At 45.0% G+C, this 20,387-nt stretch overlaps 1 protein-coding gene across 1 annotated transcript in view; it reads left to right on the top strand.

Annotated features, from left to right (window-relative positions):
* PAPPA (pappalysin 1) overlaps positions 1 to 20,387 on the top strand; it is a 214,350-nt gene that overhangs the window by 158,256 nt on the left and 35,707 nt on the right. Inside the window, exons 15-18 of the mRNA XM_084650528.1 lie at positions 44 to 212; positions 11,830 to 12,013; positions 16,395 to 16,605; positions 18,013 to 18,184. Coding sequence (XP_084506654.1) covers positions 44 to 212; positions 11,830 to 12,013; positions 16,395 to 16,605; positions 18,013 to 18,184 — 736 coding nt within the window. The remainder of the gene's footprint in view (positions 1 to 43; positions 213 to 11,829; positions 12,014 to 16,394; positions 16,606 to 18,012; positions 18,185 to 20,387) is intronic.

Here is a 20,387-nt window from a genome sequence, read left to right on the forward strand (position 1 = left end):
TGCAAAAATGAACTAAAGGGGCCATTTCTTGTTTCCTTACTAGCTGTGTCCACTACTCCTGCGAAGCCACTGACTGTCAAGAGCTGGAGATTGAGAATGCTGTGCTGAACTGCACCAGTGGGGAGCTCTACGACGGTGCCCAGTGCAGTGTGAGTTGCAAGATGGGCTACATTCTGCAAGTACAGCGAGATGATGACCTTGTCAAGAGCCAGGTGTGTTGGGGGTTCTCCAGAAGGAGAGATGGGTAAATATAAGTCTGGATAAAATAGGAACTAACCCACACTTTCATCTACATTTCAAAATCTTTTTCAAACATGCCTCTGCACTTCCTAGTCCCTCCCAGGCTCAGCAGCAGAGGAAATACTGGAACACCATAAGAAAGTCCATTCTCATGGTACAATTTCTGGTCTGATCCAGGAGTAGGACATACCAGGAGTGTCACAAGAAATCCTGTTTTCACGAGATTTCAAGGTCACTTTTACCAACCCAGAAAGTTGGAATGGGTTCACAGGAAGTTCTTAAATTGTGAGAGCTGATCAGAATAGAAAGTCCAAAGCTTTGGAGGTTCCTTCATCATCACATGGATGATAAAACGTTGGGTCTTATTGTAGAAAGCCTTTCATGAAAGTATTTCCAACCAGCTTACAAACAATTTTGTTGCCCCTCATAAAATGCAAGAGAGAGAGGTTGAGTATTACTACCTTCCTTTGCAGTTGGAGAAATTGAGGCACGGAAAGGCCAAATGGCTCACACAAGATCACACAGGTAGGCATTGTCAGGACTGAAAATAGAATCCAGGTATCCTCATCCGCAAATCTATGCTTGAGCTTGTAGACTACACTCCTTCCCAACATCCAAACAGCTATAGCAAGATTAGATAAATCTGTAGCTTCTATATGTCTTCTTGTTTGAGAAAGGGGTAATTCTATAGAAACATGTTCTAATGATGGGTGAACCTCAGATGTTTCTGAAATTTAGAATTCCCAAACATTTAGATGGTTATTCTGACCTTATCTGATCTTATTAGGTCTGCAAAGCTGAACTGTGAATCTTATGAGCACGAGCTTTTTGGTGAGATTTCTGGTGTTTTCTCTTTTGTCTTGGCCTGATAATGTCACAGGCCACGCCTCTTTTGCAGCATTTCATTCCATCCGCTTCCAGACAGAACCTGACAGTGCAGAGATGCACAAACATGAACGACGACAAGGGGAAAAGTGTACCCGGGTTTTTCAGATTTAAAAAAAAAAGGGGGGGGGGTCAGACCTTGATATGCTGCCTCCCCTTAATGATGAGCTAAGCCTCCCATTCCACAAGTGCATTTGTTGGCAGAGAGGGCAAGGGACAGGGGAACTGTTCATTTGTTTTCCTGTTTAAACAAAACCCAGAAGGGAAGGCAACACCACTTAGCAAATTTTACATTCATTTTGTGCTGGAAATATTTATACTTTGTTCCTGGAAAATCTATGGTGTGTGTTGATAGCATGGCAGAGTGTTCATGTGTGTCACAGGAAGTGTGGAGTGTGTGCAAAGACCTTTTAGAGGAAACCTTGGAGAACCCTCCTTGGAATCCTTTTTTCCCCACTCCCACCCCCAAATACCTGACACTTGCTACAATCTGGTGCATTCCAAAGCCAAACTATTTGCTCTTCAGAAGGATTCTTGTGCGCGCCAGGCATAAGTCATCCCCAGGCAGGGATGATTTTTCAGTGCCCGGAGAGGGGGCTGAACTCCATCAGAGCTGTGAAAATCACTCCGGCTTTCCCTGCAGTTTGCAGGGAGAGAGTTAATGTGGGGGAGGGGGAGTTGTCCCATGACTCTCACATGCAGAACCTCCCTGGATTCGTGTTAAGTTTGGGGGCAAAGCTTTGGAGTTTTCCGATACGCACACGCTGGTTCCCTCATCTCAGACTTGTGTACGTAAAACCAGTTGGGACCTGTCCGTGAGACCAAGAGTGCTTTAGTTCAGGTGTTCCACATAGGCACTGTTTTCTGTGGTAGGGGCAGCAAGCATGGTGTTGTGGGGGATGTAAAGGAAAACAGCCACACTCAGCAGCTTGTCTGGATTTGTAAAATACTGGGCTCTTCATAAGATCACTGAGGGGGAGACAGAGTGGAGGGGAATGAGTCAGCCCTTTCAACTCCATTACAAAACAAATACAGGACCCCATGAGCTGGGCCTCTTCCATCTTAATTGGCATCAGCACCAGAACCCTAGCTCCAGCTGAGCATTTTTGCAGACTAGAAAACAAAGTCTCAAACAAGCCTGAATGACTGACCAGGGAAATAGTTGGACTAGATCTTTACATTGAGAACACAGGAATCCACAAACCAAATAAAACAACTAAAATTGTTTCACCAACACCGTATCACTTAAATGGGAAAAGTCCCTAATGGGGAAGATTGAAGCCAATTATTACTGTATGGTTTTGATCAGAGAACCCTGGTTTCAAAGTGTGCTTTTTTTCCGCCCCCAAAGCATTCAGGACTTGATCTGATTCATATGACACAACTTGAGATGTTAATTCCACTAGCCAACGAGATTCACTGTCTGTCACAATGCTCTTATCCGAACCCTGATCCATCCCGCACTTTGCTCTCAACAATCCTCTCCCAAAGAGCCAAAAAAAAAACTAAAAAACCCACCCACCCTAGGCCAAAGGCTCTCTGTCTTTCTTATATTCTGTGCATTCATTATAGTGTGTATGTGGGCTTTGAGGCCCCAGTTCAGCAGAGTTAAGCATGTGCTTAAGTCCATCCCTCATCAACAAAGCACTTAAGCACATGCTTAAAGTTATGCATGTGCTTAGGAGATATCACCATGCTCCACACAGGGGCTCTCTATTTCATTGCAGTCAGGTGCTTCAGGCTGGAATTTGGGTTATTTTCACACAAGAAATAAAATCTCTGTGAAATCCTGGAATTTAATTATCATAGTTTAGATTCCTTTCATTTGTTTTTGTCCTTCCTCAATTGCTTCCCAACTTCCAGTTTCTCTTCTGATGACAGTAGTTCAGAAGTAAAATAGGATGTATTGATTGTTGACTATCTATAACCAATGGCCTTTTTTGCCCTGGGTTAGGATGGAATCTCTGTGTTTGCACAGTGGTTTTTTGTGCAGAACTGGAAACATGTTCCACTCATTCAACTGAAGGAAACTGGAGAAAGGGAGAAGGAAAGCAGTTTTGCACAAGCTGGTATTCCATAGTGTTGGGTAGGGAAGGAAATCAGGCATCTGAAAGAGAGTCATGAAGATCTATAGCCTTCTTGGCAGGAGGGACAGTGAGGACTGCCATGCTGATGAAAATGATTGATGATCATGCCCTGATTTCAGCACCAGAGCTGAATTTCTCATAGACATTTCAGGGTGAGGCTTTTTTAGGGACTGAACAGAGAGAATTCCGGGGCAGATTTAAAAAAAGAAAAAAAAAAGATTTAGGAGCACAAGTACCCTTGAAAGTCAATCTCTATCAACCTTTAGGCACTTCTGAAAATCTCCATCTCAGTGGCTAAAGACTGTTCAGCCTTTCGGTCTGTGTTGAGTCCCGGTGCTTACCCATTCCTGGGACATGAAGATAAGAACATAAGAACAGCCCTACTGGGTCAGACCACAGGTCCATCTAGACCAGTATCCTGTCTTCCGACAGCGGCCAGTGCCAGGTGTCCCAGAGGGAATGAACAGAACAGGTAATCATCAAGTGATCCAGCCCCTGTCACTCATTCCCAACTTCTGGCAAACAGAGGCTAGGGACACCATCCCTGCCCATCCTGGCTAATAACCATTGTTGGACCTATCGACCATGAACTTATCTAGTTCTTTTTTGAACCCTGTTATAGTCTTGACCTTCACAACATCCTCTGGCAAGGAGTTCCACAGGTTGACTGTGCATTGTCTGAAGAAATACTTCCTTTTATTTGTTTTAAACCTGCTGCCTATTAATTTCATTTGGTGACCCCTAGTTCTTGTGTTATGAGAAGTAGTAAACAGCACTTCCTTATCTACTTTCTCTACACCAGTCATGATTTTATAGACCTCAATCATATCTCCCCTTAGCCATCTCTTTTCCAAGCTGAAAAGTCCCAGTCTTATTAATCTCTCCTCATATGGAAGCCATTCCATACCCCTAATCATTTTTGTTGTCCTTTTCTGAACCTTTTCCATTCAATCAGTGCTCTTTGGGCGGGGGACTTCTAAGGGCAAACTCCGTCAGGTGACAGAACCCTGAATACAGCGAAGCCATGTGCAGTAAACAGAAGTGAAGTGGTGGCCTGGCTATTTACTGTAACTGTCTCTCAACCTCACCTAACTATATTGACGACAAAAGAAGCTCAGTGTGCGGATGGGGGCTAAATCCTCAATGCACCTTTCCCCACATAGGGCCGTTTTAAATTACCCACTACATCTGTTTCTTACTCTAGCCATATTTCATTTTGTCCCACCTTTCTTTTTCTCCCATCGTAATCTCTCTTGTTCTTCTTTTCCTCCCTCCTCTCTTCTTCTTTCATTACCTTTCTCTTGCTTCCACTCCCCCCATCCCTTTTTTGTCCTGCCTTCCCTAAAAGCCCCCATCGCTTGGTTATTTGTTGTCATCTCTCCTTCTGGATGCCACTGCCGCTGCGGCTGTGGTTGCGAGGTATTACTTAAAACCCAGCAGCTCCTTAATGTTGTGCAAAGGCATCATCAATCATGCCAGGCAAAGAAAGCACAGTTCATGTGGGTTCAATTAGCGGCACAGTAAGTGGGCAGCAGAGGAAGAGTACTTAGAGGAGAGCACACAGCTGTTCATTTTTAAGGAGGGGAAACTTCACACGTGAAACGACTCTTGAAGAAGGAGCAGACAGATCTCGGGTAGCGGGAAGGGGACGTGGATTCTCACAAGCTGTCAGAAGTCCCAAGAAACAACTTTTATGAGACTGGCTGAGTTTTAGTTCCTTTAATCTGCACCAGACACTGGGTGACTGTGTTTCATTTTTTCAATCTCTCCCTACATAAGGCTCATTTTGGAAGGCAGAGGAGTGAGGGCAGCAGTTGCTGGGGATGCCAGTCAAAGCAACACAAAGTGCCCAGAGTGACAGCTAATAAACCCCAGGCAAAAGCCAAGTGCTGCACAGATGCTGCCTTGGGCTGTGTGGCCTTGAGAGGTCTCCCCAGCTAAGCAGGCTTGTGCCTGGTCAGTATTTTAGTGGGAGAGCTGCAAGGAAAAGCATGGGTGCTTCCGGATATGATGCAGCTGATGATTCAGGGGGTGGTGCTGCTCCCTCTGAGGCAGGATTGATTAATGTCCCACTGTGGAATTAAGGAATGCTCTGTTGCTGGATCTGCCATCTTTTGGACGAAGTCCTGGCCACCTGCAGCCCTCCTAGAGCCTTTAGCACATTTTGCAAAAGGAGGGCTATGAATGCTGGTTCCCTGGATACATTTACTATAACTCTGGCAATCTAAATTCCCCCTGCACATTGAAACAAATAAGTTAGCTTTCACTTTCTTTGCTGAAAGCCATGACTGTGATGTTCTGCCACAAAGGTATGGGCGTTTCAGTATTAATTAAAGTGACGATGGTAGATGATCGATATGCCTTAAAGAGTACAGTATCAATGACCTTGAAAACCAAGAGCCCCCACCAGACAATGTAGGGAACCAATTGCTTGAGAAGCCAATGATCTCACACTCTGATATGTTATTTCTTTGCAATGGAACACTGATAATGTGCACTGGCTGAAGGGTTTGAAGTATCCTAGTGATTCTTCTTATCCTGAAGAGGACTGGAGGGAAGCCTAGGGCCGAATGCAACAAGAGACTGAATTTTCCTGTTACACAGCAGAGAATGATCATGCCATAGCAGGATACAGGACAGAGGCAGCAATAAGTGCAGATTAAGTGCACTGCTGATACATGATGTCTTCTAAGCTACAGGGCAATAACACAGTCACTTACCATTTCCAACAGGCTGCAGCTGATTGCACCTATACTATTCAACTAATATACAACACAGCTACTGCTGAAGCCCTTCAGGAATAGTGCAGTGCACACTTGACTATTTCTTGAGTGGGTGGGCCTGCATAAATGTATAACGCCGGGGCTCAAGGTTCTGTATTACTTCCCTGTTTGTGGGAGCAGTTCAAGGTGTTCAGAAAATGCTTTGAACACTCTGATTGGGCTGGGGGCCTGGTTAATGAAAAGATTCTTTAAATACATTAGGAGCCAAGAGAAACGAAAAGGAAAGTGTAGTTCCTCTGCTTAACAGGGAAGAGAGCTAATAACAGATGACATCAGGAAGGCTGAGGTGTTGAATGCCCATTTGGCTTCACTAAAAAAGATAATGGTGACCAAATACTCAGCAGAATTAATATTAACAAGGGGGAAGGAACACCAGCCAAAATAGGGAAAGAACAGGTTAAAGAATGTTTAAATAATACGTAAGGAACTAGCGGAAGCAATCTTGGAACTGTTAGCGATTATCTTTGAGAACTTCTGGAGGATGAGTGAGGTCCCAGAGGGATGGAAAAAGGTAAACATACTGTGATAAAGTTCCTCCTCTACCTTGGTGGGTCCTGCACTTATTGGCGGATTTTGCTCACCCCAGTGATTCACAGTAGCCTTCAGTTTGACCACTTTTGTGGCTCAAATCTGCCGTTCACTCAGATAACCTCATCACTGGCCAGCATGGGGAAAAAAGAGTAAGAACAATCCCCGCAGTTTCTGCTGATCCGCCATGTGGGTCAGGAAGCAGCCTAGAGACCTTCCCCTCTGGTGGAACCTCCTGTGTTGGGTCCGGACTTGGGAGGTTTGGGGGGAACCCGGGCCCGCCCTCTACCCTGGGTTCCAGCCCAGGGCCCTGTGGACTGCAGCTGTGTAGAGAGCCTCCTAGAACAGCTGTGCGACAGCTACAACTCCCTGGGCTACTTCCCCATGGCCTCCTCCCAACACCTTCTTTGTCCTCACCACAGGACCTTCCTCCTGGTGTCTGTTAATGCTTGTACTCCTCAGTCCTCCAACAGCACGTCCTCTCACTCCCAGATCCTTACGCACACCTCATTAACTGGAGTGAGAGCCTTTTTAAACCCAGGTACCCTGATTAGCCTGCCTTAATTGATTCTAGCAGCTTCTTGATTGGCTGCAGGTGTTCTAATCAGCCTGTCTGCCTTAATTGTTTCCAGAAAGTTCCTGATTGTTCTGGAATCTTCCATGTTACCTTACCCAGGAAAAAGGGAACTACTTAACTTGGGGCTAATATATCTGCCTTCTATCACTCTCCTGTAGCCATCTGGCCCGACTCTGTCACAATACATAGTATCTGTATTTCAAATGGGAAGAAAGAGGACCTGGGGAATTATAGACCATTCAGCCTACCTTCAATACCTGGAAAGATACTGGAAGAAATTGCTAAACAATCCGTTTGTAAGCACCTAGAGAGTAATAGGGTTATAAGGAATAGCCAGCATAAATTTGAAGAACAAATCATGCCAAACCAGCCTAATTCTCTTCTTTGATAGGTTTCCTGGCCTAGTAGATGTGGGGAACCAGTAGATATACCTTGATTATAGGAAGGCTTTTGACACAGTCCCACATGACATTTTCATAAGCGAACTAGGGAAATGTGGTGTAGTTGAAATTACTCTGAGGTGGGTGCACGACTGGTTGAAATACCCTACTCCAAGAATAGTTATAAATGGTTCCTAGTCAAATTGGGAGGATGTATCTAGGGGAGTCCCGAAGGAGTCAGTCCTTGGTCCAGTACTCTTCAATATTTTTACTAAGGACTTGGATAATGGAGTGGAGAGCATGCTTCTAAAATTTGTGGATGACACCAACCTGGGAGGGGTTGCAAGCACTTGGAGGACAGGATTGGAATTCAGAACAACCTTAACAAATTGGAGAATTGGTCTGAAATCAACAAGATGAAATTGAATAAAGACAATCACAAAGTTCTACACTTATGAAAATCAAATGCACAACTGCAAAATGGGGGACAAATGGGAAGGTGGTTGTATGGCTGAAAAGGATCTGGGGGTTATAGTGTATCACAAATTGAATATGACTCAACAATGTGATGCAGTTGCGAAAGAAAGGCTAATATTCTGGGGGATTGTCATGGGTTACACTACTCATCACTGGGGTGCCTCCTTGCACCTGTGTCTGGGGGTTAGCTCTGCCCAATCTGATGCCCCCTTCTGTGTCTTGCTCATGCTACAGCTCTTTTCATGTTCCAGGAGTTGCAGGGCTTCCTCTTTGTGAGTCAGGATACTCCCTCTTCATGGCTGGGCTCTCCAGCCAGGTCACTATGTGTTTACCACCTTCCAGAGTGTCACAGTCTCGCTGGACCGGCTGATCAGGTGTTCTACCCAGCAGTCCTCCAATCCAAGGCAATGCAACTTCCCCAGTGGCTGGTAGGAGAACCCGGGCCTACCCACTACTCCAGGTTCCAGCTTAGGAATCCTTGAATCAGCAGCCAATGTCTGTACTGTCCCAAATCTTGCTGCTGTTTCCCTGAGCTTCTTCCTACTCCACCCCATCAGTTTTGTGCTCTACCAACCTTCTGGGTAAACCCATCCTTCAGGGCCAGGATCCCAGGGCTTCTGCTCTCCCCCTGGGTCTCCTCCTTTCCCTCTCTAAGCCCAGAGAGTGACTGCAGGCTTCCACATTACAGCCCCTGTCTGTTGCATACTTCCTGGCTTTATACTAGCCCCACCTGCTCCCTGCTCAGCTGGACTCCATCCTTATCAAGCCTAACGCTCGCTCAGATGTGACTTGTCGGGTTATTTAACGCCCTGTGAGCCACAATAATCCTTTTCAGGAGCGTCATATGCAAGCTACACTATGTAATTGTCCTGCTCACCTGGGCATTAGTGAGGCCTCAGTTGGAGTCCTGTGTCCAGGTCTGGGTGCCGCACTTTAGGAAAGATGAGGATAAATTGGAGCGAGTCCAGAGGGGAGCAACAAAAATGATGAAAGGCTCAGAACATGAGTTCTTTGAGGAAAGGGGGGAAAAATGGGAATGTTTAGTCTTAAGAAGACCGAGCGGGGACCTGATAACAGCCTTCCAATATGTTAAGGGCTGTTGTAAAGTGGACAGTGATCAGTTGTTTTCTGTATCCACTGAAACTAGGACAAGAAGTAATGGGGTTAATCTGCAGCAAGGGAGATTTAGAGTAGATATTAGGAAAAACTTTCTAACTATAAGGGGAGTTAAGCTGTGGACCAGGCTTCCCAGGGAGGTTGTGGAATCCCCATCATTGGAGGTTTTTAAGAACAGGTTGGAAAAACACCTGTCAGGGATAGTCTAGGCTTTCTTGGTCCTGCCACAGCACAGAGGCCAAGACTTGATGACCTCTCAAGATCCTTTCCAGCCCTACATGTCTATGATTCTATTGGAGAGGCTGTCTCTTCCTCTATATCCTCTCCCAGAAGCAAAGGTCAACTGGGAAGTTCTTGAAGTTGGTTACTACATTAGAACACTCCATACCCAGCAGCTGGGTTTCTTGAGCTGAACTCCCACGCCTTTGGGATTCGCTTCCCTGTGCCTTCTATCAGAGCCTGAGTCCAGTGTCCTTCAGGGCACAGTGCAAGAGGCATGTATTTGGTTTAGCATTTGATTAACAGCTTTTATTTTGTGTTTTAATCTCTGAAATTGACGTGCCGAGCATCCATGGCCATAGGTTCTGTGGAAATTAGCAGATAATAATAATGTTTCTTATGGGAAACAGCGGCTTCTGCTCACCATGGAGCCACACAGCCTGGAGTGCAAAACCACATGCTGCATTGTGGTAGCAGGGAAGACTGCATGTCTCCCTGATCTACAGAGGTAAAAGGCCTGATTTTCAGAAGCACTGAACACCCACTCCGACTGAAATATGGAATGGGAGCTGGCATCACTCAGCTTCTGAATCAGGCCCTGAACTCCTTCATTAACCCATGTGTTGTCCATTGAAAATAATGGAAATCTCAGTGGTTGAGAAATGCCCAATTTCTACTTCTGCTCCAAGGAGTGCACCAGAAGCAGGCAAGAGGGGGTTGGGCAGGGATGTTACATACTTGAACATTCATCTCTTCACTTTTCTTCTGTGGAGTCTCACACCGTAAAACAACTTTCCTGAAGTACAGACATCTCCAAGTAACTTTCTATCTGCAGTCTATAAACAATTTAAAAATGGTGCAGACAATTTGGAAAGCAATGAAGATAAAGTCCCTGGGAAACACATCCTCTGAAAGTGATGTCCATAATGTCAGTTTGCCTTAGGCTCTCCATGGATCCTGGTATGTTACACTGTGGATCAATAGGAATTTGTTTTGTTTTGTTTTGTTTTTGTCAACAATGCTTCCTATTTAAAGAAACTTGGTGACCTGGAAAAGGGGTTTTGTGCCCACTTGGGAAGTCTCCAGTCTGTGGGACTGCTTTTTCCATTCTGAATACAACCATATATCAAAGGGAGACAGGTTCGAACTTCTGTTGAAACCATTAGGGTGTTTTGGCAAAAGGGAATTCCAGGTCCCTTTGATGTGTGTTAGAAAAATTTCCCTGGCTTTTATAAACCCAGATCAATGCTTGGCATTGCAAATCTCCTGTGACTGTGCCAGCCCTGAATAAAATATCCCCTGGAGGGACAGGACTGCTACAGTTCAGGCAGATTTGTGCAGGTAGCTTTTCTTTCCTGCTCTAGCTGCCTCTTGCTTTTTGGTCTCTTACATCTCTCTTATTTCTCCTCTCTATCCCACTCTGTATTCTCCTGCAAGGAGTCATACTCTTGGGCTGGCCTTCCCTGGTTTCTAACCACAATGCTTTAAAAGAACATTTAAAATATTGGCTGTGTTATTTGTTCTGTGGTCTTCACCCCTACCTGCCTGTGCTTTGTAGTAAATTCATGGTCTTAGCAGTGGAAGGGTGGTTCCCTCACTTTCTGTGTCCTCTGCTATCTAGCGATTCTGGATATCTGCTGCATCTCTGAGGGACATTCCTCCAAACCACTCCAGGATGGTCTTGTGGCCCAGGCACTAGGTGTGACTTAGGAGATCTGAGTTGAATTTCCAGCTCTGCCACAGAATCTCTGTACAACCTTTGCCACATGTGACCTTTCTGTGCCTCTGTTTCCCCATCTGAAAAATGGGGATAATAATATTGCCTTGTCTGTTGAGATTGTAAGCTCTTCTGTCTCTTACTAGGGGCATGTCCAGTGCCTACCACAGTGGGGCCCTGATTCCATTGGGCACTGCCATAGTACAAGTAAATAATAATAGCCACATTTAATGGATGACGGTGTTCTCAGAGTAAATGTGAGCATCTCTAGGAAATGGATCACAAAGCGCAGTCCCTTGGGTGCCAGAGCACCTTACAGCTTGATGTTCAGCCCTGTCTGGGGTCAGGCACAGCAGCTGTTTCACAGCACATACAGCCGCATCTAAGGAGCGGAAGTGAAGAAGAGATTCACATACGGTGAAAACCGGAGAGTGAGTTGAAGTTGGCAAACAGGAATACCTCCAATTCACATTCAGCCAGGATGCCATGGTTAACATCTTAGTAGCAGAAAAATCACCAACGGTTCTATAACAACCACAGGTTATCAGGACTTCCCTTCTAAGTCTCATCACCAGCAACACAGCACTTCGGGAGCACTGGTTTGGTGCTAACTCAGAGGGGGAAATATCCCCTACTGACTCACTGACACCATTTCCTTAACATCTGGATGTTCTTTGGAAGCCTCTGCTGATGATCAGGCTCGAGACCTGATAGGATAGCAAACATGAGCAGCAGTTAGGCTGTGGGTGGCTCTTAGTGGGTACTGGGAGCTATTTGGTTATTCTTAGGTTTGATGTCTTTGGCCATGCGTCTCTTTCAGCTGGAGTCCAGCATCACAATGACTTGCACGGACGGGAAATGGAACAAACAGGTGGCCTGTGAACCGGTGGATTGTGGCATCCCAGACCAGTACCATGTCTACCCAGCCACGTTCAACTGCAGCGAGGGTACGACTTTCGGAAAGACATGCTCCTTCAGATGCCGACCTCCGGCGCTGCTGAAAGGTATGGAGGGCATTTTGCTGCAAGTTAAGGTTAGGTCTCTAAAAGACACAGACAAGTCATTATTATTATTATTTATTATTCTATGGGGTTGAAGCATGAAAAAGAATGAGGGCAGAAAGTTACCGGCCAGGTTTTATTTATTCTGGAAGTTAATTTCCCCTTCTCTTTCTGTATGTTGTGAGGGTTTATTTAATACCTTGTCCCTTGATGACTGTGGGCTGGGAACAACAATGAACGCAAAAATTACCACCATAAAATCAAAACTTTAAAAAGTGATAGGAATAAATAGAATCAGAACCGTGATTCCTCCAGGCTGGCTCCCCTCACTGGGAGGGAGCAGAGAATGTTTAATGCCATCAGTGAAATGTAAAGCTTGTATCTCTTCCTGGGGTGTGCAGGGGAAGGTGTTTATAGACATAGGGTGGGATTTTCAAAATGCCTAAATCCCATTTTTAAAAATGACATGGAAACTCAGGAGTCCAAGTCTCAGTGAAATTCAATGGGACTCAAGCTCCTAAATTCCTGTGTCACTTTTGAAAATGGGACATAGGCTCCTAAGTCGCTCAGGCGCTTTTGAAAATTTTGCACCAGCACCAGCTATGACTTATGTAGCTGGGAGCGCTGTGTTCGTTCATTCTGAGCTACGTGATGAGAGTCCAAACCAAGGGCCAGTTTCTGACACCTTTACTCATGTTGAATAGCACCTTATTCCACAAGTGGTCCCGTCAACTCCTACTAGACTAGCAAAGTGGTACTCAGTGTCAGTAAATATCAAAATCCAGCCTGACAAAAGGAAACCTCTGGGCATTGATTATTATTACTGACATCTAAAGAAATTCTCCAAAGTTTTCATCAGGCTCACACATGCCACACAGACAGAAGCTGTAGGGAGGGCTTTGTCTGGAATGAGAAAGGCGAGGGGATTCCTCAGAGCAGATGGCAAGACTGTTGGAAGTAAACAATGAAAGGAACAAACACACCCCAAAAAGACCTCTAAGTTACCCAAAATGTTCTGCAGGGGCTGAATCCTGAAGAGGTGCTGAGCACTTGTAACCCCTTCCAACTTTGGTAGGAACTGCTGATGTTCAGAAGCTTTCAAGATTTGACCCTGTGTCAATAATAGAATATTTGAGAATCTCAGGATTCGTCTGTCTTGTTCACTGAGGTACATTTGGTCTGCCTTTGCATCCGCACCCCTGTGAGGGGGGTACTGCTAGATGGATCACTAAAGCAGATGTCGCAGATGTGATCTCAGCTCCATCTTTTACTTTTTCCTTCCTGCCCCCATCAAGCACAGCATGTGACCTTGATCGTTCATAATTAGGGGTGGACCCAATTCAGACTTTAAGGAACTTCATTGGATGAAACCCAATCAAAACACTGCATCTGAACTTTGGAGAGTTCAGAGCTTATGATTTTGGCCCAGCTCATCTCACAGTCTAACATAATGCACTGGACATAATGGTCCCTGGGGCTTTTGAACATCCCAGAGTTAACTGGATGTACTGATTGAAGCACAGCTGAGGATCTGGCCCCTGAAATGTTGTCCAAATGGAGCATGTTTCCTTGCTCCGTCTTCTTCCTTCCCATGTCTTCTCTGCTTCCTATTCCAGTCTCCCCTTTATGCTCCTTCCCTTTGTTTTTGAAGGCAGCAGAAGACTTTAGCCTCCCACCTCCCATTGGCGCACACTCAGTTCCCTGAGGGATCTTTTCCTGATCCACTTATCTCCTGCTGCCATCCTCTTTCCCAGCCCTCTGCACATCCCAGCCTGTCCCCTTCTCTCCTGCCTTCCCTGCCTGAGTCCATTAAATGATACTCCCCAAAGTAACACATGCTGCTCCTTTCTTTCCTCCTGCTACTGCTTTCCTTTCTCTGATGAGTGCCTATCCCAATTTCATGTGGCTTCTAAAGTGCTCATCCCTGCAATCTCTACCCTTCTCACCACTGCCTGATCTGATCTTGTCAGTACACCAAGAAGGCTTCTAACTTGAAAGAACTTTGAAGGCGGGTTGGCTTGTCACCCACCAACACTGAATTAATCCCTAACGTTACTGTATATTTAGGTACACTAGAGATGCAAGGCTTTTTGTAGGTATGATGTCAACTCATCTGCTAGTGCTGATTCTGGATTCCAGATGAGGTGCATGAAATGCCCTTAATTTTGTGGGAGGGCGGACTGAATTCTCCATTCATGACAAAATTGTTGAATCCCTGCTTTAAGTGCAAAACTCAGCTCAACCTTAACTATGTATCCACAGCCAACGCTTCCATAGTAAAAGATAAAACTGCTCAAAAGGCATGAGTTTCCCCTGTTGTTATAAGTTGTCCTATTTTTATCAAAATGTCTTTTTTATTATTATTTTGCACTAACGTGGGATCCTCTCCAAGAGGAAGGTGGCATCTAATTGGAAATAATTGGGGAAAAAATAGTGGAATAAGTTTTAACTGTGACAGTCAAATTCAAGGGGCGCAAATTTGTCCACCACAAAGGGTGAAAATGGTCACACTGAACACTGCAGAAGAAAATAGGTCACAAGTGACGGGATCCTCAATTGGTGAACACAGTGGTGCTAGGCTAATGGACACCAATTGAAGATCTGGCCCTTAGTTTTGCACAGCTAGTATCACTGTACTTTTGGAGTGTAGCTTTCAAAACAATACGGCAAAACAGTGGTACCCAAACTTTTCCTGTTGTGCCCCCCCCTTATCAGTAGTGGGGTCTGTCCGCACCCCCCCCTCCATTCCAGAGCAGCTTGGGCTGAAGGCAGACCTGGGGATGGGGGAGGAGCTGGGCTGGGGACGGAACAAGGAGTGGAGTGGAGCTGGAACTGGGTCTGTGTGGTGCTCTCTCCCCACCCTCTGTGGGGGCTGCCCCCCCCCCCCGATACTCCCTGAAACCTTCCTCTGTGCCCTCTTAGGGGGGGGCATGCCCCACAGTTTGGGGACCACTGCAATAAAATAATCATTTGTTGCACAGTCTCAGATGGTGACTAATAGGCATTGCCACTGAGCTTCTGGAGGATGGACGTTGAATGACTCAGACGTAATTCAGTCACCGATGCCATGGAAGCCGCGGTTTGTAATGTCACGGTTCATCACTTTGCAGTAGCAAGCAGGGTCCCACCAGTGCAGGACTGCAGAATTGCTGCATGAGTCAGACAAGAGGAGCAGGCTGGTGCTATAGGAAAGAGCTTTGGTTTTCACAAAAATACCTCAGCAATCAGCCGCAATTACGAAGGCAAGAAAAAAAAAGCCACCAATGGTTTAATGAAGGAGGAGGGCTCCTCCGCATGCCTTGCTGTGCTCTGGGAATTCCTCCATTTTTCCTCTCTTTGAATACCAGCTTTGACATCTCATGTCACAGCTCTCATCCTTCCAGATGAGAAAGACCATATGGGACTCAGTTTGGGACTTGTCAACGTGAGTGAAGCTCCCCACACTGTTTCTGAAGCACTGGGTTGGGGGGTTGATTGACTGTTAGGTCTTTGAATGGTTATTGGCTCACAGCTGTGGGATTTTTTTTTTTTTGGACAAAGCTTGTTCCTTTGTTACATACAACATGAAATGACAAAGAAATACAAAACATACTGAGCCTGATTCTTCCTGGTGTAACTCCAGTGAAATCAGCGAAGCCACACCGGGGATGAATGTGTCCTACCATATCTTTTACCTTTCAGATATTGGCCAAGCAAGCTTCCAAAGGAAAACAACACTTTAGTTGTTGTTGTTGTTGTTGTTATTATTATTATTATTATTAATGACAATAATTAATAACAAATAATGCTAATCATGTTCAGGTACTAGTGCCAAAGGACCAACCCATTGTGTTAGACACTGTAATGCAATACAGATGGTCCCTAGTCCCCCAAATCTCCAATCTAAATAGCCAGGACAGACACAAGGTAGGGAGAAGGGGTATCACACCCAAGCAGAGTGAAAGGATGGCAGCAACATCATGTTAGTTCCATGGGGTATGTGTGTATGTTTTGGGGTAGCTTCTGAATGATTTTGCAAACAAGCAAGCAGACTTTCCATGCATGGATATTTTCAAACAGAAAAGACCTTTTTGGTTTTTTTAGATTAAGAGAAACCTCAAAACAGGAAAGAACAAAGTAAAGTATCCATGCAAGAGCAGACAGTCAGTATGTCTCTTGTGTCACAGCCTTTCCTGAAAAGAGCACAGAAGGGCTACCTTGTCTTTGTGGACAGCAGAGTTCTTAGTTATTTAAAGGTAGAAGACGCAGAAGATAAATGAAGAAAATATACATAGCTCACTTTGACATGCAAACCAAGGAATCTTTTGATCTGTTGTATGAGTTAGGATACCCTAACAAAATAGCCATGCCTGATTTTGTTAACCCTTTCCACTGTCCTTTCCAGGAAACAACAGCAACTTGACATGTATGGAAGACGGGCTGTGGTCCTTCCCCGAGGCCCTTTGTGAGCTGATGTGTCGAGCTCCATCTCTAGTTCCTAATGCAGATCTTCAGACTGCCCGTTGCCGTGAAGATAAGCACAAAGTGGGCTCCTTTTGCAAGTACAAATGCAAACCGGGTTACCATGTTCCTGGCTCCTCCAGGAAAGCAAAGAAGTAAGTAAAACAGTAACACCAACCAGACAACATATTCCAGAGAGATGTGGGTTAAAAAAAAATTCTGGAGAGGAAGATCTCTAGGTACTAGTGGATTGTGTGAGTAGCAGGGACTATTGTGGGGCAACTCACATATGCCAGCAGTTGTGGATAACGCAACGTTATCAAAGATCCCAGAAAAGAGAAGAGTTATAGAGGATATCCCAGGTGTATGGAATGAGAGGGATGAGAGCCCATAGACAAAGTTAGTTGTATACAGTAAAAACAGTGTTTGGAGCCATTTGCTCAGATTCCAAACAGCTGTTTGGTTCAACCATATTGATGCCATTTTTATTCATTATTCCCGAACGTACTTTTGTTCATCCAAATGTTTGGGGAATGGTCGTTCTTCATACAAATACCCATATTCACATCCAAACAAAAATATTTTTATGCACCAGAAGGAGTATTCATTATTTGGTGTTCATGATTCATTCTTCACCAGTTTAAAAAGCTTCAGTCATCCAATCAGATAGCAAAAACAAGGCTGTATGACTTAGGTGACTAGTAACACACCACTAATAATGAATAATAAATACTGAGTAGTCCAAGAAAATAATTAACTCACAATCCACGTGCTGAAATTAATTCACATAAACTATTTGTCAAACAGTTAAAGTAGTGGCTAAATCAGTAAATATCACAAAGTGTGTTTACCAACAGAAAAGACAGTTAACTTCAGTGGGTAATTTATCTGCAATGAATAATTGGACCAGCTGTACCACTAGAGATCCTATGAGTACAGAATGAGGATAGGGTAGGACGCAGATGAGATCCCATAGGCATGAGAAAGAAGATCTTTTCTTGACACAGACTCATGGGAGTTCTCCCTATTAGCGATCTTACAAGGACAGGGGATAGCACACCTGGTATTTTCAAAGGAACCAAAGGGAAGTAGGCACCCAACTGTCAATGGGACTTGGGCGCTTAACTCAATCACTATCCTTTGACAATTCCATCCTGTGTTCCCCATGAGTTTACATTAAGGACCTACTTTAGAAATATATCTTTGATATTCAACCTGGGGAGCCCCCTTTGAAACTCTCTGGGGAAGGCTTACTACTGTCATATTTCTGACCCTGTTCAACCCATTTCACACTACCCGCAGCCCACAAACTGGAGAAGCAGTGTTTTGGGAAATGTGTCAAAGGCAGAAGAGAGGATTAGATGAGCAGACTGAATGTTGGTTTTGCATCTCATCATTATTTTCGCTTTAAGACCACACGATGCAAATTCACAACTTGGTCCCTAGCGTGAAAGGCGCAAACACAGCCCTTTCCTGCAGCTTGCTAAACAGAGCTCGGGTTCTTCAGAGCTGTAGCTGACATAGCCACTCACTAAATATTCTGGTTTGTTTCCACATGGAAGGAGGGCCTTTAAGATCCAGTGCATGCAAGATGGCACCTGGCTAGCTGGAGCGTGCATGCCCGTCACCTGCGATCCGCCACCCTCAAAGTTCCATGGGCTGTACCAGTGCACCAACGGCTTCCAGTTCAACAGCGAATGCAGGATCAAGTGTGAGGAAGATGACAATCAATCAGTGAGTTCCTTTTGTGTCCGAATAATTTAAGCCAACAGGAACTAGATTCTGGCAAGTCTTGTATGTGCCGCCCGGCTGCCTCAGGAACCAAATCTATGAGAGGCCGCACACCTCCTGGGAAGTGCTTAGCACCTGCAATTCCTATGGGCATCAGTGGGATTTGAGGATGCTTTGGGCCTTCTAGGATGTGGCCGTATAAATCCATCTTCATTGGATCAGACCAGTCCCTTCAGCTTTGCAGAGAATGGCCACTGTCTTTCTGGTATGAGGTCTCAGTGATTGCTTGCATTGAGCTTCCCTAAGATAGGTGAGAAGGTTGCTGCAGCATGGGCGTATGGTAGTGGTCGTGCTGTGTGGTCACGTGAGCAGTCACCGTCCCAGGTTCAGGAGCAGTCTTCCATGGATGTTAGAGAATGCACCGGGCTGCATAGTGTGCTAGGCTGTTACCTGTAATGCACTGTCTTAATCACTACCTCCGGGTTCTGACAGATGATCCGTGCAGTGTCCTTGGTAACATCATGCTCATTAAAAGCTTCTCACGGTCACAATGGAAAAAACCGAGTATGCTTCTGTAAAGTGTCTTTGTGAATGGAGAGCAAGTGCCCAAGAAGGAGAAAATGTGGGAGTAGGGGGTGAAGGAGAAACAGTACTGTTATTAGTTGGGAAATATTTTATTAGGATGATAACTGTATTCATCATTTATGTGTGGAGGGCTAATGGTGTGTGCTGGTGGCCTTACAGACAGGTAAGAGGGCAGGGTCTATGCCTCAAAGGTTTTGTAATCTAGAGAGACATTCTATAATAGCATACTAATACAGGAGAGAGATGGGACACAGTAAAAGAAACTGACGGAGCAGTGAAGTTTAGCCCTTGTCTTGGTTGTTACATGGCTTTTGTTTGGGTGACTTTGTCTGTTTTTAAAGACATAAGTTTGGTTCTTGGGTTTTCTTTTCCTTGTGCAGTCCAGGCATTTCTATCATATAGTAGTTTACTTTTATATGGATCTCGACACTTTAAGCAATACTTCAGCTTCACTGAGCTATAGTGTTTCTCTGGCTATAAGATGTCATTAAACAGTTAGGGTCAGATCCTCAGCTGATGTAGATCAGTGTAGCTCCATTGGCTTCATTGGAACTAAGCTGGTTTACAGCAGAGGAGGCTCTAGTCTTTATAAAGTTCAACAGCTAGTCTGAACTGTTTGGTTTCCTGAACCAGAGCGTAATTTCAGTTTGTGAAATGACTAAATTATCCTAAAAGTGCTACTGCTTGATAAATTTGGTAAGAGAAGGTGGAGGCCCTGGAAGTTACGGTGAGTGCACTCAGTTCGGAGAACAGAGAATACCCTGCCAAAATACTTTTTATTATAATTGAAATTTCTGAGGGTCTATTGAACATGGACTGCATCTGCCATCAGGCAAGTAGCCTGAAGGACACTGCTGATGTTTGCTCCAAATAATAAAAACACATAGCCTTGGAAGAGGGCCCAGTCAGGTTTTCTGTACTTAAAACTGTGACAGTTCTGCAAGAAAGTAAGAGTGTGTTTCTTGTCATCCCCAACTCTCTCAGAGTTGACTTGCTCTCGTGGCGAGGAGTAGAGAAGGACTGAATCCTGTGCTTTGATGTGACATTAACCAGAATGGTGCAGAGGCCTGGCTGGCATGACAAGGCTTGTGTGGCACTCTGAGGTCTGTGCTATGAAAGGAGGGTTGGGTAGTGTGTTACAAATGTGCAATGTGATGAAGGATGCGGGAGGTTACAAGGTCTGTGTGGTGTTATGAGACCTGTGGGGCGGAACGGGGGAAAGGTGGTGATGCCACCGGGGAAGTATGGCCTTATGAGGCCTATGCAGTATAACAAGGGCTGTGCATAATATTGAAGACTAAATGGTGCTACAAGGTTTGTGCATTTTTACAAGGCCAGTGAGGTGTAATGGGCAATGGAGTAAGAGTTAGCTGAGTTAATGAGGCTGCAACGGTGACACCAGAGACTCTTTGCAACACATTAGGGATGTGCTTATGCACTTTAAAGTAAGATTCTGGTGGTCAGTTCAGAAAACATCTCAAACAAATGTGCAAGAAGCAGCTTGGAAAAGGACCTCCAGGGAAAGATATTTCCAGATATAACGGAAAACAGATTACAAAAAAAAGAGAGAGAGAGAGAGAGAGAGAGACAGGACCCCTGACCTCATCTGACCTGCCTGAGA

This window comes from Lepidochelys olivacea (assembly GCF_965140295.1).
Source record: "Lepidochelys olivacea isolate rLepOli2 genome assembly, chromosome: 16".
In the NCBI taxonomy this organism is placed as follows: domain Eukaryota; kingdom Metazoa; phylum Chordata; order Testudines; family Cheloniidae; genus Lepidochelys; species Lepidochelys olivacea.